General features: G+C 40.0%; 1 protein-coding gene across 1 annotated transcript in view; it reads right to left on the bottom strand.

Moving 5' to 3' along the window:
* Positions 1-24467, bottom strand: part of LOC136840252 (mitogen-activated protein kinase kinase kinase 7-like) — a 388562-nt gene that overhangs the window by 217783 nt on the left and 146312 nt on the right. Inside the window, 1 exon segment of the mRNA XM_067106882.1 lies at positions 1028-1448. Coding sequence (XP_066962983.1) covers positions 1028-1448 — 421 coding nt within the window.

Raw genomic sequence — 24467 nt, 5'->3', positions numbered from 1 at the left:
TGATAGCAATTAGGATAGATTTCCTGAAAAGACTCATCCTGATACACCTTGGTAAGCCCATATAATCATTGTTGCTGTCATCAAAAGCAACCTTTAGTGTGTTGCTACTTCATCATCAGGGAGCACAGCACACTTCCTGCAACATGGACTGCTTGATACATGAATGGTATCAGATTCACAGCACTGTATTTATTACATTCTCTCTGAAGAAGGAAACAAGAATTTTCAAAAAACTTTAGAATTCGTGAATGCTACCAATACGTCTCAAACACTCGACCTTTGGGGGGCATGTTTATCCTGTGTTAGGATTGTTATTAAGTAAATTTAACCAAAACACAGAGGTAAGTTACTAACTCACATAGGTACCTAAAACTGTACCTCATTATCAAAATTCTGGTCAGCAAACAACAAATTTAAATCGTTATTTGTGAAAACAATTTGAACTTATATTCGTGTCTATAACAAGAACTCTTTTAAGAGAGGTTAGTTAGTTATAAATGATTTGTTTAACCAGACCTCTGAACTCTTTTAGGGTTCTTCTCGGGCTGGGACTTTTAAGAGAGGAAAACATTTAAATCAATATATCTGGCAGTGGAGTTTGAGCCTATATTCAGATTTGAGATGCAACAATAAACTACTATTTCAGTGGAAAAACACTTATTTCTGTCAGCACAGACTGAACTTCCCTTTTAAACTGTAACAGTAACAAGCTTCCATATACTGTATGTGGTAAAAATTTCAATAATTATTTCTTGCAGCAGAGTTGGAAACTTTTCATAACTAATGCAACAACTAACTCCTAAAAAAAAAAAAAAATAAAAGTCGATATCACTATTTCTGACTGCAAAGCTCTAATCAAAACTGTAACAAAATAAACTTGAATGTCAGCCAGGAAAAACATTCTATTATTATTTCTGGCTGATGTAATAGAAGCCAAATTCATACCTTCACCATAACATCAGTAAACACTCCAACCTAGGACCTTACTGAAAATGTGAATTTTCACAAATAAACACTCAATACTCACCATGATGGCTGCCTTCTCTATATGACGTAGCCTGAGGGGAAACTTCAGCTGATCTCCTGCGTATGCTTGCCTGAGGGTCACATGGAGTTAGCCGCATTGTAACAGGTGGTGGGCTAATGGGTCCAGCACTTCCAATAGGAGGCTGAAATATGGAAAATGCTCGTCCAGGTTTCGGTGCTGAAGGTGCTACAGTTATGTCTGTTCTGTTAGGAGGTTCTGAATTGGGAATCATTATAAATATCGGTTCCATTTCCTCACTATGGCCTGAGCTATATGGTGAGGGAAGATTCTCCCCTCCAACAACAACTGTCCCTGAAACATTGGGGCTGATAGCAGGTGGGGGTAGTTGAGGTGAACTGCTGCCAGTCTCAGCAGCAGGATATGCTCTTTCGCTACCACAGCTTCCCCAAGCTGGGGGTACCTGGAATGTTCAAATACAAATATTTACTTTGGTATTTTTCACCATATAATGCAGTAGTGTCCCCTGAAATAAAGCTAAATGGGAACATAAGGAAAGAAAAAAAATGAGATATAACCCAACATAATGAGCATCACTATCTCTTTAATACATAAAATGTCTTTGTTGAATATATATTACACTAGCAATGTATCTGCAGGAAACAAACCATACTCTAAATAATGCAAACAACCATTGATATTAGTTGTAGTCTATATCCTAGTATGTTGCACTACTATCCAAGAGGTGAGCAGTCAATAAGTGAAAAAAGGCCTGGAGTCTCCTGCACAAGTGGGAATTTCCCTTACTTCCTACATCAAAAAACCTAGCTGCTTTGGTTTTCACTCAAAAATAAGCAACACACTTCCCCTCTCTCTTATTTAGACAATCCAGAATAACTGTCAACAGGCTCTGCATGAACAGGCTCTGCATGTCTTGCCAATATGGAAATTTTAAAATTATATCCCTAACTTTATCCAAAGATGCAAAACTCCTGAAATGTATAGCAGCTTAACAGCAAAGCTATCTCGCATCAGCAATATAATGAAACCAAACCAGAAATAAATACGTTTTCTTTAGTGGAAAGAATATCATAATTTGCAAGGCTATAACCCTACAGAATAAAAGTAGTCTAACATGTGCAAAAGGGTTTAAAGAACCTGAAAATGTTAACAATCAACTGCTAAATTCTCAAGTAACAACATTCATACCCATATTTGGTGAATACAATAATAAAACTTCACTACAATATCTATAAACTTACAAGATAAACCACTACAAATATCACTGAGATGTTGATACTGTACAGTGTGAATAAGTTGCTTTACCATGAAAACTCTTAATATTAATTAAATCAATTTCCACAAATCTTCACTTATCTCCAGCCTACTGCCTCATAGTTCTCATCCAAGTAGGTCGGGACATTCCATGACTAGAGGTAAACTTACACTAGCATCAACTCATACCCAATGGTATTATACAGTTTATATTTCAGTTCTACTGAGTTCTCAAACTAAACCCCAAAAAATGCTAAAAAATAAAAATATGTATTACAAAACTATCAATAGTCAACAGTGCAAAATGAAGTATCCATTATAAACTGATCCTCCTTTCTATTCAATATTTTCTGAAGTTGATAAAAAACTGAAGTACTGTATTTTGCATGAGTGGTGCCTGATTTAACAAACTACTAATATGGAGTAGAGACAAGATTTAGTAGAGACATCAGAAAGATACAGTTAAATAGTATTTACAGTATGTCCCCAATAATTGCAGGGGTTAGGGACCACAACCACCCACGTTAAGCGAAAATCTGCGTTAAGTTGGTATCCCCCTCTAAAAATGCTTATAACTGGCTATCTTAATAGTTCAAACACCAAAGACCCCCTCTCAAAATGCTTATACTGCCGATTTTAATAGTTCACACACCAAATATTCCTTAAACTATCATCCTAAAACCCTTTATTATAATTTCAAAGTCATCTTACATTACCCATAAAAACATATGGCTTACAGCTACGTGTGAAAACTAAACTCGTCTCCCCTACATTCAAGCACAGCCATTTTCTCTCATACAGTATTGAATCTGTCCTGTTTTCTTTTTTCAGATAGGAAAAACACTGGGAATTCACAAGTAAGAGTTAAATACTGTACTGTACTTAAATATTTAAATATGCATTGAAAAAAATACCAAATTATAAATGTAATCAACAGCGATAAAATATTCTCTTGTGTATGTACATGTCACAATGATTTACAAATTTTCAAATATTAAACACACCAAAATATCGATAAAATGTTATTTCACTTACAGAATCCACTTATACTGTATTAAATTGATCTGTTATCGTAATATTTATAAAAAAAAATGATCGTCCCAACATTTGTAATGTTTACATTCTGAGAATCAGCTGACTGAGCCTACTACAGAAAGAATTAGGAAAATAATTTTCTAATTGATAAAAGCAACGAATGTATTAATGGAATTATTTTTTTTTAATTTAGTACATAAAAGTTTATGATAGTGATTCATATTTGATTGTGTGTGTTAGAAAGAGAGAGAGAGAGAGAGAGAGAGAGAGAGAGAGAGAGAGAGAGAGAGAGAGAGAGAGAGAGAGAGAGAGAGAGAGAGAGAACTGGTGCTTGCAACTGAAGTCTCAGCACAGTAGCTAGGGACGAGACTTAACTTGACAGGCTGGGGAGGGGAGGAGAGTATAGCCTTGTGTTGCTTACTTATGAAATTCAGATTTTAAATATTTTTGCAGTGATTACAGAAGGTACAATCACTCAAAAAAGTTTTGCAACATACTTCAAAACTTTTTGGACAACAGCTTATAATAGCGACATCTGGCGCTATTTGGCCACTCAGTTATAAGCGCATGAAACAACTGAACACGAGTGGTGGGTCCGAGAAATTACCTGCAGTTTCCCTTAAACAGGGCTTTTTCTGATACTGCTTACTGTTGTCATACTTGACTTAATTAAAGGATGTTACTATAATACTTCAGAGGTCATCGCTGTTCTTATGTTTTAATATTTTCATCTCCAACTGCCATCACTATCACTGTTTTATCTCCTTCATATGTGTGAACTTTGTAGACATAGGCCTACGGTTGTTATAAGTTGAACTATTCTTATTAACATCAGCAAATAAGACTTTTGTAAAGATTTGCTTGCACATTATTATTAATCAAATTTTTGAATGACTAATCCTATGTATATTGTGAAATAGTGAAAGTTAATATAAAATATACTGAACTAGACTAACAAAATTCACGTCTATTTTCGTAATATAAACAATATTTCTGAGTCCAGTCCCGTGTCAGCCGGTGAAATTCCATTACAGCACGAATTTCTAGGTATAATATGCTAGATATACCAGAGAAAAAGAGCTTTCAGGAAAGCTGGGGTTACTACCCCAGTCGGCGTCTTCTATGAAGACATCGGTATAACGGAGGGTGAGTGAAATACCACTACCACGGAAACATACTCGAAAGATCTCTCCCTATCAAAACCCGGAACAGAGCGGTGAGCCGTTACAGCCCCTACACTCAACACACCCAGGGCCGGCGACACCAGCGCCACCTACCTCATTCCATTTTCTAGCACGTGATAACTATCTTTTGATTTTGTGTGCTCGTGCCATTTTTTTGGAATTTTCCATCTTTCATCATGTCATCGAGCAGCTTTACTATCTCCAAGTTAAGTACTATGTTATAGTGGGGTTTTGTTCTTTATTTGGCTGTTTGGTCTCATTTTATATATAATATTGAGATCTTATTATGGCATCTGGCGTCCCCAGCCATATCGACCAGGCGACTCCATCAGTTCCTTCTGTTGGGTTGTCTCATTGTCGTTATAGTTAATAAATATATTTTGCCCCATGGTTCTCTTCCTGGCGGTTTTCCTGCGGTGGCACCCCCTTTTGGTAATTTACATAAAATTGGCCTACGGCCCTTTGAGGTGATGCCCGTCCAGGTCCCCCCCTCCAGGTTGGGTTCCCCTTTTATTTTTAGTCTGTATTAGGCTAATTATTTTATTCTTGAAGATGGTGCTCTCTTCAGTTCGTTTTATATTTCATCTTTACCTCCCTCGTGGTGGCGGCAGCCTTAGATCTAACCGTTGCCTCGGGGTAGGCTCGACCCTATTGAGCACATTTTTATTTCATGTTTTTGTGTGATGGTTTTTTAGTGGAGTAGGTTGTTTGCTTCCATCCCCTTGCCCTCGGCGTGAAGTCCATCAGGTTGAGGGAGTTTTAGTTGCTGTTTCCTTCGGGATCGTTTTTGGTGGGCAGAGTGAGCCCTTAGTTCTCTTCCTTCCTTTGGGGAATAGAGTTCTTTGGATGTGTCTCCTCTAAGCTATTCGCCTTCTTGCCCCCTCTTCGTTCCCGGTTGGTTCTCGGCACAAAATTTCTCTCCTTGTTTGTTCCTCCCCCTCCGTACTCATGCCCTTTCCTAGCCTATACTAGGTAGGGTCCCTATTAGGCTGTGCCTAGGCAGGAGTTGGGCATGGCTTGGTTCCCTTTCCTAGTAGTAGGCCACCCCTCCTATCACAGTTCCCATAGACCCAGTTCATTCTTGGTGGTGTGGTGCAGTTGAGCGGGTTATATGTTTCCCCGTCTCCTGTTTCCCTACCATTCTCCCCTACTCCACCCCTCCCCCACCCTTCCAGCTTTGCTCTACTCGATGCGGGTGGCGCTAGATGGCGTTTTCTCCGAGTTCAGGGACTTCTCTTTGGTAGAGGGATTCACTCCCTCCCATACAGTCCCTCGCATCGCTGTGTTGGGTTAGTGATTGGATTCACTTTAGCTCGAACGTGTTGAACACTTTATCCCACTCCTCCCGCCCGTCGGGCTTTCGGCTGGGTTATTATTTTTGCTCCGGTTTATGTTAAAGATCTGAGCATCTGGCCCACCTTGTTTCTCTGGCGGGGTAGTAGTGAAGAGGATTTATTTATTTATATAAGGAGCGGATCCTCCGGTCTCGGAGAATTTCTATTTATTGTCATTAGTTTTATGTTATTACATGATATATGTATTTAAATATAAATATTTTTGTTATATCTTGAGTACTCTCCTTAGTTTTATACATGAGTCTGGTTCTACGCCCGGGGTTCCGCCGTTAAATTTACAGGCAACCCCTACGGCGAGTTCCTGTTGTCTCATTCCTTCCATCCCCCGGAGTATTCCGGGGTCTGGAAAGTCTTGCCTGCCACTCTGTGTAATTTGGAGCTTATTGGCCTAGTTTATTAAAGGTATTTCTTCTCCACCGGAGTATTCGGCTGCAGTTGAAATTCCCGGCCTTGCCAGCCTTAGATTGCTTAGAGTGGTAGGTTCATGTTCGTTTTCCACTTACAGACTGTTCGCTGTGAGGAGCGGGGTGTACTGCGTCACTGCAACAACCTTCACGGTCACGTGGTGTGCCGGACCACGCTGGTTGCGCGGTCCGGCTCGACGACCTGGTAGTCTGGCACCCGATGGTTGTGAGGTTTGTTTCACCTTATGCGCAACCATCCAGGATGAGTCGGTAAGTGACAATCTTCCTCCGTTTATGCTCCTCATTTTGAATTTTGTTTATGTGGTTTCAGGACTGTTTTTCACCCTTAGCTAATTGTTGGCTTTCTTTCAGGCGGACGAGTCCTCTAAGAAGTCGGCCTTGGAATCTCTCCGGGCCTGGGTGGCTGGGTTTGGAAGGAATGTTCCGTCGGGAAGCCCTACGTCCTCGCAGTTGTTGAGGACCTGCTCTACCCCGCGCACGGGGTGGCGGCCGCGGTGCCAGAAGATCTTGCCACCCCCATCATCCAGCAGATCCGGGATGCGACCCAGCCACCCCAAGTGGATATTCTTTACTCAGAAGTTTCAGAGGGCGTCGCGCCTTGAACTTAGACATCGAACCCATGGCTGCTGAGCAGGACCAGGGGGTAAGTAGTGAGGTAGGTGAGGTTGTTGGGGCGGGCCCCTTTTTTGATTCCCAGCTTCTTCAATATCTTCCTTTTCAGGTTTTGGGAAGTCTTCCTCCTTGGGTGATAGGGCTCCATCAGCTATCCCAAAGTTGAAGTTGAAGACTTCATGGAAGGCGAAGGGCTATAAGTCCCTCGTCCTCCAGAAAGCATCGCCTTTCCCCGTCGAGGCTAAGGTCTCAGCACCTGTAGCCTCCGGGAGCAAGTCTAGTTCCTCCGGCAAAGGCGCGAGTAAGAGGGCAACAAGATCAAGCCCTCCTCGCCAACCTGCCTTTGACGCGGAGACCTTTGCGAAAGAAATGTTCCAAAGGTTCTCCGAGGACTTCAATGACAAGTTTAATCAAATATCCGAAAAGTTTGCCACGTACGACAATAAGATTTCTGAGAAGTTTGCCTCTTATGACAACATGCTGGCGGGAATAGCCAACCCACCCCCAGCCGAACCCCAGTATGTCATTCCTGATACGGCAGAACTCCCGCCTTTCGATCTTGGCAACTATTGGCGTTTCGCCCTCCGGGCCATCCAACACGATGGCAAACTGACCATTGAAGGTCTTGGCACGAGACGGTTGGAGGAGTTGGAGTTCTTCCCCGCCGATCTTTGCCCCGTATCCAGGTTTCGTAAGGTTGACAGAGGAAGCTTGGATACGTTCGGATAAGGTTCCCAGGAGACTGTCATCATCCCCAGGGACCAAGCTCAGTCGTCTCTCCTGCGCACTCTGGACGGGTGGCAGGCAGACAACACAAAGTTGACTCCTTTCAAGGGCAGCTTTACTATGTTTGCCCTGGGAGACAACTTACCAACTCCCTGTTTGAACAAAGTAAGCCTGGCTACGGCCCGGGCGTGCTTTGATGGTAATCCGTTACCGCAGCTAAGGAAACAGACCCCACTTCCTGGTGTTCCGGGAAGTGATGAGTTCTGGATGGATGCTCCGTCCACCTTCACGGTCGGGAAGTTGGACCCCTCTGTGCTTCCTCACAGTTTAGCGAGGAACTCCCCAAGCTGCCGGAATCTTTGCTAAAGGCGGAGTTTGATGCCCGGACTAAGCTAGCCCGGTCCCTGAACTCCGTCTGCCTCACAGAAGCCACTGCCGTCTCCTGCGCGGACAAGCCCTTTTTCCAGGTCTTAGCTAAGTCCCTGTTAGCTGGCTTTCAGTCTGACCTGTTTGAATTCATCATGGCCAGACTGGAATGTAGGAAGTTCATCTTTGCAAACGCTACTATCCGTCCACGAGCCTAACAAGCTCGTAAAGAGCTCGATCTGGGGACCTAACCTCTTCCCAGAAGAAGAGGTTACTTAACGTCATGACAGAGGCTACAAGGGCCAACCAGAGTCTGCGCTCTCGCTGGGGCATCCCCACCTACAAACGCAAGACCCCTGAATCCGGCGGCCCCCAGACGAGAGGAGGCAAACGCTTTAGGAGACATAAGAGGCCCCACCAGCAGACGGTAGTTCAAGCCGTCCCAGTCTCGGCAGCGGCACAGCCCTCCACTTCAAAAGCTCTCCCCCAACAATATGTGCTGGTCCAACCAGCTCATTTCCTTGCTGCCCCTCGTATGTTACTTCACCAGCTTACAACCCCACCTATGAGGGCCGTGGTTACTTTCGGCCTTAACAGAATCGCAAGGGGGAAGAGGCAGGGCCCCTCACAGAGGGAAGGCGAACACCACCCCAAGGGAAAACCTGGACGTGGTAGGGGAACAAACCCGCTCCCTCCCACTGAGAAAACACAGGTAGGTGGTCGCCTCTATTGGTTCAGGGACCAATGGACCTTCAGCCCTTGGGCACACAGTATAGTCTCCAAAGGTCTGGGTTGGAGTTGGATCAAGGAACCTCCTCCTCCGAACAGGTTTTACCAGCCACCTCATCAATCCTAACGGGATTATGTGGCAGAATTGCTCAACAAACGAGCAATAAAGAAAGGCACCTAAAATTTCAAGGCAGGTTATTCACAGTTCCCAAAAAAAGACTCCGATCAGCAAAGAGTGATCCTGGATCTGTTGCGTCTAATCTCTACATAAAATGCGACAAATTTTCGCATGCTTACAATAAGCTCAGGCACGGACTCTACTTCCGGCGTGGAGCCGTCACCACCTCCATCGATCTTTCAGACGCTTATTATCACGTCCCGGTTGCGCGGAACTTCTCTCAGTTCCTCGGTTTCAGACTCGGGAATCAATCCTACTCTCGTTCAGGGTCATGCCCTTCGGCCTAAACATTGCGCCCAGGGTATTCACCAAGCTTGGCGGACACGGTAGTTCAACAACTCCGGTCCCGAGGATATCCCTAGCAGCGTACCTGGCGATTGGATAATTTGGGCACCAACAGTTCTGGAGTGTCAGAAGGCTACGACCATAGTCATCAACTTCCTAGAATCGTTGGGTTTTCAACTGAACGGACAAAAGTCCCGCCTGACTCGAGTCCCGGTTTCAGTGGCTGGGCCTACAGTGGATCTGTCTGCTCACACGTTATCCCTCCCACCTCCCAAGAGGAAGGAGATAGCATCTCTCACCAGAAAATTTCTCAAAATCAATCGGCATCCCGCCGATCCCAAGAAAGGGTCCTTGGGTCCCTTCAATTTGCCTCAGTGACAGACCTGCTCTTAAAAGCGAAACTCAAAGACATAAACAGAGTGTGGCGGAGTCGAGCCAATGTCAAGCTCAGAGACAAGGTCTCCTCCATCCTCGAATCTTGAAAACAAGACTGCGGCCTTGGACCTCAGTCAAGGGCCTCTCAAGTCAGTTCCGCTTCAGTTTCCCCTCCGGCACTAGTTGTCCAACAGACGCTTCCCTAAGCGGCTGGGGGGATATTCCCCAAAACAAAAAGTACAGGGAACGTGGTCCACAATGTTTCAGCAGTTTCATATAAACACCCTGGAAGCTATGGCGGTCTTTTAACTTTAAAGAAAATCCGCCCCCAACCGGATTCATATCAGGTTGGTATTGGACAGCGCAGTGGTAGTTCATTGCATCAACAGGGCGGCTCCAAATCAGGTCGAGTAAACCAAGTAATGGTTGCTATCTTCTCCTTGGCGAACAAGCACGGCTGGCACCTGTCAGCCACCCACCTTGCGGGGGCGGGCGTGGTGGCGGATTCCCTGTCCAGGACTACTCCGTTGGAGACGGAGTGGTCCCTGGACACGAATCTTCAAATGGATTTGCCGCCAGGTTCCTGGTCTCCAAGTGGATCTGTTTAGCGACAGAAAGCAACTTCAAGCTCCCCTGTTATGTGGCCCCAACCTGGACCTCAGGCGTGCGCCACGGACGCAATGACAATAGATTGGAACAATTGGGAGAAAATTTATCTATTCCTCCAATAAATTTACTGTTGAAAGTATTACACAAACTCAGGACATTCAAAGGTCAACTAGAACTAGTAGCCCCTACTGGCCGAAGAGCAATTGGTTCCTCTTCTTCAGGAACTGGGACTGGAGTCTTGGATTCCCAAGCCCATACTGACCCAGACAGTACAAACCAAGACTGTGTCAGCTTCCTCAAGAATTCAGAATGCCTAGTTTTATGGACTTTATAAAATTGCAGCCCAAAAAGGGGCAAACATTGACCCTGTCAATACTCTATTTCTTGAGTCAGATAAAAGAGATTCTACTCTTAGACAATATGATTCAGCAGTCAAAAAGTTAGCCTCCTTCCTAAAAGCATCTGAAGCCAAGATCATGACGACTAATTTAGAGTCTCTTTCTTTAGATCACTGTTTGAAAAGGCCTTGCTCCGGCCACTATTACCACAGCCAAGTCAGCCCTGAAGAAAGTATTTCTATACGGCTTTAAAATCGACCTTACAGATTCCTATTTTTCATCCATCCCCAGAGCATGCGCTCGTCTGAGACCCGTATCACGCCCACATTCCGTTACGTGGTTTCTCAATGACGTCCTTAAGTTAGCATCAGAGATAGATAACTTTCAATGCTCTTATCAGGATCTGTTAAGGAAGACCTTATTTCTGATTAGCTTGGCCTCAGGTGCTAGAATCTCAGAGCTGTCAGCTCTCACTAGAGAGGTGATAATTTTGAGAACTTCCTCCCTTCTGGAGAGGTCCTCCTTTCCTGATCCTAGATTCTTAGCCAAAAACGAAGACCCACAAGACAGGTGGTCTCCTTGGAAGGTGGTGCTCCTTCCACAAGACCAGTCTTTATGTCCAGTTCATACACTTAAATCTTACCTTTTAAGAACTCCACAGAGTAAGTCGGGTCCTCTTTTTATCAGGGAGAAAGGTGGTACTCTATCACTGAATGGTATAAGACAACAAATTCTGTATTTTATTAAACAAGCCAACCCAGATTCAGTTCCTAAGGTTCATGATATTCGAGCAGTTGCTACCTCCATTAATTACTTTCATAATATGGATTTCTCAGAGTTGACTAAATACACGGGTTGAAATCACCTCTAGTGTTTAAACGCCACTATTTAAAAATCGCTCAAGCCCTGAAATTTTCTACCATAGCTGTGGGAAGTGTCATCTCCCCACCTTAACCAATCATATCCTTATCCTCCTTTCCCCGCCCGCCTGCCTCATTTACTTCTCTGCTTGTCCTCCTGGTTGATCATGCCTCACTGCCTGGCTCCTCATATTGATGTAATTTTCTCTGTTGACTGGAAACTGTAATCTGACATGTTACGATTGTGTTTTCTTGTGGGGTACTGGGCGGTTTTTATTTTGCTCCATGTAAAATTTACATATATGTATATCCACTGTGTGTTTTGCTTGCTAATTGGTTGATCTCTTACGTGTTTAGCTTAAGTTTGCGTGTGTAGTTTTAAGATTATATGTGCCATTTGAAATTGTATACACCATTGTACCTATCCAATTTCGTGTAATGTTATACTTTTGTGATGTTGAGTGGTTTTGGGGAACCCTTCCCCGTCGTGCCGGGGACCTCCCCTAATCTTTCTAGTCTTAAGTCTTTGATGTGCCTTAGGTTTAGTGTTTTTCTCACGTGTAAGAGATTCCCTCATTAAAACTGCTTTCGTAATTTATGTTTTTCTCTTCAGATTACCCAGTTTCCTCGTAGTTTGCAGCCTTGGCATGATTCTCTGTCACTATTTCACCGGCTGACACGGGACTGGACTCAGAAAAGGGATTTTGACAAAGGAAAATCTATTTCTGAGGAAGGTCCGTGTCGGGTGACCTCCCTGACTCACCCTATGGCTCACCCCCTTTTTTCTTGCACATGCCAAGTCTGGGGTTAGTGCTAGCATGGAATGAGGTAGGTGGCGCTGGTGTCGCCGTCCTGGCGGGTGTTGAGTGTAGGGGCTGTAACGGCTCACCGCTCTGTTCCGGGGTTTTGATAGGAGAGATCTTTCGAGTATGTTTCCGTGGTAGTGGTATTTCACTCACCCACCTTCGTTATACCAACGTCTTCCTAGAAGACGCTCGACTGGGGTAGTAACCCCAGCTTTCCTGAAAGCTCTTTTTCTCTGGTATATCTAGCATATTATACCTAGAAATTCGTGCTGTAATGGAATTTCACCGGGTGACACGGGACCTTCCTCAGAAATAGATTTTTCCTTTGTCAAAATCCCTTTTTTGTATTTCCTATGATCTAAGTTTCTAAAGAATTAAAATTAACAAGAAGTTCAACATTAATTTAGTTAATGCTAAATGCCAGCAGTGAAGAAGACTACCATGCTCATCAGTGGAGAATGTCTCCTCATCGCAAAAGATGACTTACAGAAATCATTGACCACTGGATTATATTATAACGCAAACCCTAGCCTCTATTCTTTGTGTTTCGCTGATATGAAGTGTTTCTTGGCAGGAGTTTGATGAAATAATATCTTGGTCTCATGTAGCCTGTAACGGATGGTTTGAGCAGCAACTTGAAGGGAGAATGTAATGATCTCTCTTTATAGCAATACCGGTTGTCAGGGAAGTTAGGCGGAGCTCCTTCAGTGATCATCCGATGATGATCCTTAATAGTAGTGCAACAATGGGGTTGTCCTCCACTTTTTACAATGAATTTATCATATTTCCTCGTTCTCTCTGTTGTTGTTTTATTTACGCTAAGCTGCCAAGAAATATCTACAATAGAGACATTAGTCTTATGCAAGTTAATGATTGTGGTGCAGCTGAGTCTGTTGCCTATCTTATCGGTGCAAGTGACAAGACAGTTTAGTTTAACTTTCCTGCCCGAATGTGGAGTCACACGATAACATACGACATTATGAGATTTTTTCTTTTTTTGTTTTTGACAATGATAATGGTTGAATTCTTTCTTTCTTTATTTATACATAATTTCATTGATGATTATTCAATATTATTTTATTAGTCAACAAGCTTTTATCTGGATTCGAAATACAGTTTCTTCTTTGACTCTTCTTTGACTCTTTTGCCCAGTCATAGCCCTTCTTTGGCTGAGTGGGTTGAGCTTCAGACTGTCATTCGATGGGCCGGAGTTCAATTCCCGCGGCCGGCTGATGAAGAGTTAGAGGAATTTATTTCTGGTGATAGAAATTCATTTCTCGCTATACTGTGGTTCGGATTCCACAATAAGCTGTAGGTCCCGTTGCTAAGTAACCAATTGGTTCTTAGCCACGTAAAATAAGTCTAATCCTTCGGGCCAGCCCTAGGAGAGCTGTTAATCAGCTCAGTGGTCTGGTAAAACTAAGGTATACTTTCTTTACTTTGCCCAGTCATCTGAAGTGAAATTTTTCAAAATGTTTCGTCATTTTTCGTAATATGAATTTTTCACTCGCCATTCTTTTTTATATTGTTAACCGTATGATTAATAACCAAAGTCGAATAAGAAAATTACATTTCCTTGTAAATATCAAAAGAACAAATTACTGTTAGGTGAACGAAAACTTCTGGAACATGTTGCAAAACATTTTTGAGTGACTGTACATCAACAGTATAAAATATTCTCTTGTGTACTGTTATGTGTGATAAGCAGAGTCAACTAAACTTGTAATGAACTGTGGTTCAGTAAATCAGAGAATAAAAAATATGGCAACACTTACCTACAGAAAAACAATTACAAATGTTGGGATGATCGGTTTTTTATACACATGATGATAATAGATCAATATAACAGAGTAAAAATGGATTCTAAGTGAAATAACATTTTATTGATATTTTGCTTTTTTTCATTAAAGGTTATGTATACTGAGAGAGAGAGAGAGAGAGAGAGAGAGAGAGGGGGGGGGGTTAAACTGAGGTGTTTATGTACTGTACATTGGTAAGCTGTTTTGTGATTTTGCGGGATTTCAAGTTAGTATTTTATCGATATTTTGCTCTACTGTATTTACATTAATATTATTTGAAAATTAGTAAATAATTTTTTATCATAAAAAATGTATTTAGTCATAAAAATAAAATGAAAATACAGTAATAAGTGAATATTGCTCTACGAAAAAATTTGCAAATTAGTTAATTTTGCACAATATAGTTGGAGATAAGTTCCACAGAAAAACCTGCGATTAAATGAAGGCACGATTGCTGATCTGCGATCTAGCGGGGACCCACTGTAATTCTACAAATACTGCACAAAGTCTGTTACTAACAGAATTACTAATGTTCAGCTCATCAGTCACTTCTGGTCACATCTAATGAACAACTACAATATTACTTCTCATTAATATACAGAATACAGTATATAAAAATAATCTATGTTAGATAGAGGCAAAATCCAGATAACCTCAAGTAAAAAAACTCTGCAGGTGTACAGCAGCAACTCTGTACCTTTACCTTCCCTTCCTTGTCATGCCATTTAGCCATAAATGCTCAATGTGCCATTAAACAACAGCCATCCCACTTTAAACTGAAAACTTTATGCAAAAGGCAATTATCTATCTTTTCCTCAATATTTGGAACAAAATATATTGTACATCTATACATATAAATACTTTGAAAAAACTCCCTTCTTTTTCCCTCTCTCTTATAACCATAAACAATTTCGTAAACAGGTAGACTACGTGTGTTTTATCATCATTGATGTATTTTTATTCATTAACTTTATCAGTTATTACCATATTGTATTAAGATACGAAGTGTTTTCATAAAGTATCGGGACTGTGCTATACAGTAAAACCCCCCGTATTTGTGGGGGGATGCTTACCACAACCCCCCGCGAATAGCTAAAATCTACGAATACTTAAAACCCTTCTAAAAGCACTTAGAACTTCCTATTTTGATGGTTCAAATGCAAAAAAAACTAAAAATGCTTATACAGGTATTATCCTACTTACGATGGGGTTAGGTTCCCAAAAAACCCAGTGGTTGTTGGAAAAAACGTATTTTGAATATAGGCTAGCCTACAGTACACTAGGGTATTCAGTACCATGGATATATGCTGTATATGGTAGCCTAGCCTACACTATAAAGTATACTCTATACACATACATGGTATAGTAATTATTAATATCAGCTAATTCTGGAGGTTCAAGCAGAGTGACTTATGACAATTCAGTACAAAGAGAAAATGAATAACAAACAAGAATTACCTTAGCTTACACTATGGTATATCGTACACATATATGTAGCCTAGCCTACATTATACTGTACTCTACATTCACATAGTAATATCGTATTATACAAACATCAAGAGAACGAATATGCATCTTTTCCATGGATCTTTTAAAATGTTATGCTTAACTGTATCCAATAATATTGTATATATTCTTATATTGCTTTTGTATTATAAATTGTGATCATAGCGATCAATGTTTTGGTTTGGAAATTGAATATGCAGTATGTTTATTTCGCTGTATCTAACCCAGGCCACCAAGAGACAAGGTCTGTTGGATATGACGTCATGACGTCGACCCTGGTAGTCCAAAGTTAACGAGTCTTTCTCTCTCGAGCTTCCTTCCTGTACATCATTTGACAAGGTTTTCTCATGGTTCCGTTGTTTTATTTTTTAATTGGACCATAAAACTTACATGGCATAATGAAGGAGCGTGCCACGGATATACCTTGAGCGTTTTATAGGACGAACTTACTATGGTAAGTAGGTAAACTCAACACTAAGTTCACTGCAACAAGTGTTTGACCTTTGCCTCTGGATAACATTATGATAACTAGTGTTGAATAATCCCTCGGATTCCAGTGCTTGACTTCAAGCCTAAATTTCATATTCCATTCCATTCCACATTAGGATAACTTTTGACTGGAACGTAAAAGTCTGTATTCATCACACTGAAACCAGCACTATGCCACGTTGAGAGTGCAAACAAACACACAGTTAGGTTTGTTCGATAAGGTAACATGAGTTAGGCCTCTGCAAGTATAGCCTACACCCAGGTATAGCCTAGGAATTCTGTAGTCAGAAAAAGGGATTTAGGTAGATGCTGTGAGCAGCAAGGTAAAGTGCAATGTAAAGAAAGACTGGTTTAGCCTAGATTGAATTTTAGTAGAAATTCATATAAACTAGACTTAACACAGAACACCCAGTGTAGCCTATGTCCAGACAACTCCCAGTGTAGCCTATGCCCAGACAACTCCCAGTGTAGCCTATGCCCAGACATCTCCCAGAGTAGTCCAGGCAACTCCCAGAGTAGCCTATGTCCAGACAACTCCCATTGTAGCCTGTGTCCAGACAACTCCCAGAGTAGCCTATGTCCAGACAACTCCCAGAGTAGCCTATGTCCAGACAACTCCCAGAGTAGCCTATGTCCAGACAACTCCCATTGTAGCCTGTGTCCAAACAACTCCCATTGTAGCCTGTGTCCAGACAACTCCCATCGTAGCCTATGTCCAGACAACTCCCAGAGTAGCCTATATCCAGACAACTCCCAGAGTAGCCTATGTCCAGACAACTCCCAGAGTAGCCTATGTCCAGACAACTCCCAGAGTAGCGTATGTCCAGGCAACTCCCAGAGTAGCCTGTGTCCAGACAACTCCCAGAGTAACCTATGTCCAGACAACTCCCAGAGTAGCCTATGTCCAGACAACTCCCAGAGTAACCTATGTCCAGACAACTCCCAGAGCAGCCTATGTCCAGACAACTCCCATTGTAGCCTATGTCCAGACAACTCCCAGAGTAGCCTATGTCCAGACAACTCCCAGAGTAACCTATGTCCAGACAACTCCCAGAGTAGCCTATGTCCAGACAACTCCCAGTATGTCCAGACAACTTCCAGTGTAGCCTATGTCCAGACAACTACCAGTGTAGCCTATGTCCAGACAACTCCTAGTGTAGCCTATGTCACAGAACTCCCAGTGTAGCCTATGTCAAACAACTCCCATTGCAGGACTTAGCAACAGCTTTGGAAATGGCACAGACATAGAAGTTATAGGTTCATCACAAGTGGATGCACAGTACAGTGATCAGGAAATAGGCAAGTTACCATTGCCAATAGTCAAAGGTAAGGGACAAACCTTATTGGACCTAGACTGGTTAAGGTGAATAAAATTAGACTGACCTAGTATTCTAGGGTTACAGGTACAAAACAGACGGGATGTCAATAACTAACCTAACCTAATGGCATTACTATGTTTTAATGCTCATATATATATATGTCGAACAATTATTAAAAGACCATCTTTCCTCTTCCACAGGTAACAGTTGAGTACAGATTAATGAAATAGCATACTGTACAACACAATACCCTACCTACAGTGAAGGCTAACTGCACAGTACATGCGTTTGTTCATGTTTCTGAAGTACGTCACTTAGGAGCTGTAAAGATTCTTACAGACGTTCATGATACGAATATCACTGAGTAGATATTGAATAACTTGCAGAGAGCTGACATTGCTGAGTGTATTTCTAAAACCTGCAATAGCATTGCTGTTATAAAATTAGTGATTTCATTTTTGGCAATAATTTTAGATGATCAGTCAAACACTTACCTGTGCGGAAATTCATATTTGAACAACTACAGCTAATGACTGAATGAATTTGATAACTCATCAGAGCTGGTTATACTATCTTCTTTGTTTTGTAATTATTCCCTTCAAAGTTATAAACTCTTGAGAGATAAGAAACTCCTAATATTGCCGAGGTACTCTACCATCAGGAGCGTCTCCAAACAGTTTACTCCAGCGTCAGAACAAAATGACTCTCATTTTCTAATGTACACTCGGTAAGAAAAGTGAAGATACAGTTTTTTTTAATCTTCGGACATATATTGCTCAATAATGCGACATCTGGCAACTTTACAAAGGGAACGAGCTTCAGTCTTAGTGTGTTGGTTTTTTGCTTGACCTCCTATGACTTTCAATCATATTCTACGATTCTGACATCAATGATACTTAAATACAGTAGTAAGCTTTACAGTATTCGTTCAAGTTGTAATTTGCAGTGACAGTTCTGAGCAAACTAAACATTTTTCGACTTAACCTACCAATTAACCTTACACAAATGAAATTTATGACACCACAATGAACGGAATGCTTGCATAATCGGAAACGCGACCTTCCATAGTGAAATCAAGAGTTAAATTTGAGCAATGTCCAAGGAAAAACGTGGGGAACAATAAAGGAACGAATGCAATGTTACGATGAGAGAGAGAGAGAACAAGAGAGAGAGAGAGAGAGAGAGAGAGAGAGAGAGAGAGAGAGAGAGAGAGAGTTGCTGTTGTGTAAGCCTAGGCCTACAGTATATGTAGAGCTACTCATTTCATTATTTTTTTTCTTTTAGAGATTGAGCGATACTATATTTGTATACTGTAATATGTTTTAGCAATGGAGAGAGAGAGAGAGAGAGAAACTATGGTAACGTCAAGAAACATCCAGTTACTTGTGTTTTCCCGCCGAATCGCTCCACACATCATAGAGAACGCTCTTGAGGATTTAAATAGATTGGGCAACTTACCGTAGCTGTCGCAACATTTACTGCCATTAATTCCAGCTGACCTTTAACACCGTGAAATACAAATATGAATGTGTAAAAATTAAAGAAATTATCATTATCTCGTATGATGATGCAATAATAAGCCGGTCCATAACGGAAAACGAGTAAATATTGCCGTTCTGATAAACAGTACTACACCGAGATATCCACACACTATCTTTTAGATCTCTATGAACGAAGTCATCAGAGAAATTCTGATTACTTCAGACATGCATGGTGTTTTTAAGTATCTGAACGTTTTTGTTTTGCAGATTTAACATATATGATATAATTTGCATTGTATTTTTTCATATTCTAGGTAAATTTACGAGATTATGTGTTTTCTGTAAGAAAAAAATTAAAATTTGATGAACGAAATCTAAAGAAAACTGTATCTTCACTTTTCTTGCCGAGTGTACATTTAGAATAAATGTAAATCATTACTACCCAATGACAAAACAGTGGTACTGACGGTGGGGGAAACTCGAAACCATATTTTGATTATAAAGGCGGAAATTCAGTACACTTGTTGAGATGTACCAAGAATAATTGGCTTGGCCCGAAAGATACAAATAAAACAATGTTCCCACGGTTCTCCTTTGATGGAAATCATATTTTAGAAAATGAAATTTATTATGCATCATTCAACTCTGAAAAAACTTTATGAGATAGAAGACAGTTTACTGTTGAAACATTATTATAAACTGTCATGAAAAGCATTCTCCTCACCAACCTTTGAGAAACAAAGTGTTCATTTAGCTTTACAAATATTCAATGAGTATCTCATTCAAGCTTTACTCTTGAAAAAAAATAACTGTTTCCCTTTTTATTCAGAAGTTGCAGATTATGTAATTTTTTTTACATTACATTTGATGGACAATAATGAATGTAAAATCCCCATATAAAGGTCAAAGGTTAAATGATAAATATGCTGTTCCAAGAAGTAATGAAGGTCATTGTATGGAAAAAACAGAAAAATTAATAGTATTGGTTTCTAACATTTTATTGAATAATTATTGTTCCCAAGAAAATAACTATGTTGTAGCTAACAAAAGGTTGAATAAAAAGAGAAAGTTGAAAACTTCAACTACCAAATAATAACTGCATGTAAAAGTAATAGAATAAAAAGACAAAGAAACTTCAGCTACCAAATAATAGCTGTATGTAAAAGTAATAGAATTAAAAGAGAAAGTTAAAAACTTCAACTACCAAATAATAGCTGTATGTAAAAGTATAATAGAATAAAAAGAGAAAGTTAGAAACCTCAACTACCAAATAATAGCTGTATGTAAAAGACAATATTTAAGGTATTTCATTCACATATAGTACAGTAAACCAATGCAATGCCGTCTTGTAATTTGACGCTAACACTATGTATAAACATTTTTTAATACAATGATAAACATGCTTGTACTTCGGTATATACAAAATTGTAACTAAATAAACTGTTTTGGTTCAGTATTTTATATAAATCTCTTAACCTGTGTTTCGAGTTAATATTATTTTGTTTATACAAACTAGTGTAGATGAAAAAAATAAGTAAATTAACTTACTACCATAGCTTACAAGGAACAAATTGTCTATTTTGGTGATGTTTTGTTTACATTTCTTTCGTAGGGAATGTAGTCAGTGCAAGTGACTTGGACTACTGTTGCTTATGTCACAATACATCGAACAGGCCTTGTCTCTCGGTGGTCTCGATCTAACTTGGTTCAGAGCGCTCTTCTTGCTTCTAGTTAGTGTAAATGAACCTCTAGATACTTTATTTATATGGGGTAGTGTTATTTTTCGTTACATGAAATATAACTTAGATAGATATGTCTCGTTGTGAAATTAATTTGGCTATTTTTTTTTCATTAATAGATGACGTTGGCCATTTGGGGGCATGTCTGTTGTGTAAAACAAAAAATCAAGATTCCGTTCTCTATTTTCACTTGATTTCATCATAATACGAGCTTCACGTATTTATCATTTATCGGCGTAAAAACAAGTAATGCGTTCTTTCATGCCCAGTAGTTTTGATTAAAATACTTTCTCTCCAATTTTAATTACAGTCAAGTTTCATCCATATTGCCAATGCACAATAATTTATAGTCATTAGCAGCTTGAACATTGTTTTCTCAGCTTCAGTTACAACTTGCAGCTTAAATTTAGAAGTATATTTCCTTGCCAATCTTTTATCCATACCGAATAAGGGTATAATGTAAAAATATATCACTCCTAATCTACTTAACACCATTTGTAACATAACTATGGTAACTGTTTACTACTGTACAATGGTTGAAATACAAGCAAAACGACTGTTGTTATCCGATTCGGTTATAAGCAAAACAAGCTTCTCGTTCGGTTATGGTTGTATGCATTTACGCACGAAAATAACGTTATTAACAATACTTTTATCATTATCTTTTACTTTTTTAACTAGAAAATGGGATAAAGAGATAGAGGAAAAGAAGTTGGTCTATTGTAATTTGGTCTCTCTCGCTGCCTGATTGTACAGTTTTGCCTGTGACCGCGCGAAATTTAAAAATATTTTATAAATATTGTCGTACCGATATTAACTGCTTACTCCATCGCAAAATCTAATTATCGTAAGGCGAATTATCATAACTCGCGCACTAACGGTATCTAAGTATTTTAATAGTTTTATCACTAAAAGTGCATTTAGTCATGAAAATTACATGAAAATACAGTAATTAGTGAATATTTCTCATTGAAAAATACCACGAATGGGCGAATTTTCCACGAATAATGCATACATATGTTCCATAGAGAAATCCGTAAATAGGTGAGTCAGCAAATCATGAAGATGCAAATATGGGAGGTTTACTGTAGTAAAGGAGTTAAAGGAGTTAAAATACACAGAATGAGGCCACTTGGCACAGATTAACCTTGACCCCCACTGTGCATGCACACTAAGTTTTTAGCGTCCTAGCTCACTTCTGCTCTTTACAGCAGTGCTTGGGAGGAACGTGTATAGTGTGTGATCATCGCACTGACTGTGATGGAGAAAGCTGGGCAGAGAATCTGCATCAAATTTTGCCAAAAGCTTGGTGATACCTGTGCCCAGACCTATGCAAAGGTGCAAAAAGTGTATGGAGAGTGTATGAGCCGTACGCTAGTGTACAAGTGGTTCAGACGTTTTCAAGATGACCAACAAAAGGTCGATAGTGACACGTTTTGGAAGACCAGCAACCAGGAGAACTGAGGAAAAACATAATTTTCTTCCACTACAAGGGAAGTGTAACCATGCTGTGCTCCACCTGGTCAGACAGTAAGCAAGGAGTACAGTACTACTGTGACGTGTTGCCGCACTTGTGGGATGCTATTTGCCGGAAAAAGCCAGAATTGCATGTGTCTGGTGAGTGGCTATTGCACCATGACAGTGCACCTGCCATTCAGCACAACTTGAGCAGCAGTATTTGGCCAAGCACAACATCCGCCAGGTCCAACAGCCACCATATTCCCCAGATCTTGTCCCTTGTGACTTTTTCCTCTTTCCAAAAATTAAATCCCACTTGAAAGGAAGAAGACTGCAGGACGTCAAGGAGATCCAAGTGAATGCAATGAGGTAGCTGCTGATTATCCCAAAAAACGAGTTCCACGAATACTTCCATATAAGGAAACAGCACTGGATAAAGTGTGTGGCTTCCAAAGGGGTGTACTTATAAGGAAATTAAATGCTAAAATGGTATGTGTTGTAGTTTTCTTTTTACTGGTATGTGTTGTAGTTTTCTTTTTATAGCACCAGTCTTGGTACTTTATGATCACACCTCGCACATGAGACAAAATGTGTATGAGTGAAATACTGGCCTAGGCTGGGTGTTACACTTGCAATATCCAATTGCATAAGTCAAATAGGCTATTACAATTGTATTTATGTGAAAGGTAATGGTAATGAAACTGATATCTTCCTTACTGGACCCATTTATACTGTATTATTTTCATGTTATATTGTAAAGTCCCCCCCTCAACGGGTTTTCTTTAGTGAACCTCCCGTTTTCTACAGTGCCTTTTCTCCTGACCTTAGGTTGCAATACCTAGCCATGTTTTATTTATGTAAATATGCATTTATTACTTACTCATATGTACCCTTTTGTATTGTACGTGTGTCAGAGCATTGTTGTGTCTAAATCTGTGAATTTTATTTGTCACGTTATCTGTATTTACCTGTCCTGTTTCACACTGAGAACAATTGACCTCGGGTCACCTGTATGTCCTTGTATGTCTTTGTACTGAAGTCCGCACGCCGCTTTATAAGCGGCCTGGTCTCTTAATAAACTAGCAGTCAATGTCTACCTGCTCTCTCTTTTGCACCCTCTCACAATATCATCATTGTAACATAAGTATAAAGTGACCATCTACCATATGCATTTAAGCAGGATAGGCTAATGTTTACATTCTCAAAATAAGCCGATTAGCCAACTACTGAAATAATAAGGATAACTTTTATATGCTAAAAGAAACAGATTATTACTGCAACTATTGCTTTTATTTTTGTACACATAAAAATGTCAAACAGTATTCAAAGACAGACTAACATACAGTATATTAAACCACTCCCTCAAAATCACAAAACAGCTGTTTCCCGACTCGGTTCATGTCCGTACTCGATGTTGTTTACATCAGTTCTTGGATAAATGGTGCTCATGCAATAGTAAGTGGGTGTTAATCATTACGAGAGATGGTTTTGAATTTTTAAATAAGCCATAAGTTTGGTAATCTTGTTTGAAAGCCTAGCCTAGTATAATCTACTGAAAATGAAATTTGCTTTATAAGCATAGCCTATTATCTACCAAAAATGATATTCACTTCACAAGCACAACCTGGTACAGTATAATCTATCAAAAATGAAATTCACTCAGTTAAGAATAGTTTCATTTGTATACTTTTACTGAACAAGATGATATTACACGGGGAAAGAGGTTAGCCTAATGTTATCTGGGCTATCAAAATGCAACTTGCATGATACATACGGCTCATGATGAAGTGTTTTGGGGATGAAATCTTACGGGTTGCATGATGTGTGAAATCAGATAATACACGAGTATATGCAGCATATTTTATTTGTTTTACTCATAATTTGATAAATTTGTCTTTTTTTTTTATCTAGTTTCCTTACCCTGATTTATGCAGAATATTGCATCATTCATACTGCACTGTAGACTGGGCTATTTCAGTATGATATTTTTAAGAACATTGTCTAAGAGGTTATCATCAATCTTGTATTTTATTATGATCACTGATTTCTCATTTTGCCTTATTTTGGAAACTGTGTGTGTGTGTGTGAAAAACATCCTGTGTTTTCGCCTTTAGTACATACGTGCATTTCTGTGACGACGTATCCAAAGCAAATTAATTTTATGACCACTACTAAAAAGTAATGTGTCATTTTCTGTTTTATTGGAATTAATGATTTTTCACTTCACCTCATAACATCATGGAAGCTTTACTTATATCTTTCTGTGTGGGTGTGTGTGTTTAAATATACGTGGCATTTCATCAATTTTGACATCAATGTTTAGTTTTTATTTCTTTTAGCTAACTCTAGAAAGATTACCACACATATGAAAGAAAATACACAAGAGAATATGAAAATTACAATGAAAATAGCATAAAATAAAAAAAAGGAAGGTGTGTTTGTGTATGTGTTATACACATTACTGTATGCTACAAGGTGTGAGCTGTGCTCTCTTCTCTCTCTTATTTTGGGCAGGTTCTGCTTGATTTTTTCA

The sequence above is a fragment of the Macrobrachium rosenbergii genome, chromosome 7, assembly GCF_040412425.1.
Source record: "Macrobrachium rosenbergii isolate ZJJX-2024 chromosome 7, ASM4041242v1, whole genome shotgun sequence".
NCBI classification, from domain to species: Eukaryota; Metazoa; Arthropoda; class Malacostraca; order Decapoda; family Palaemonidae; genus Macrobrachium; species Macrobrachium rosenbergii.
This window is presented reverse-complemented; position numbering and strand designations above follow the sequence as displayed.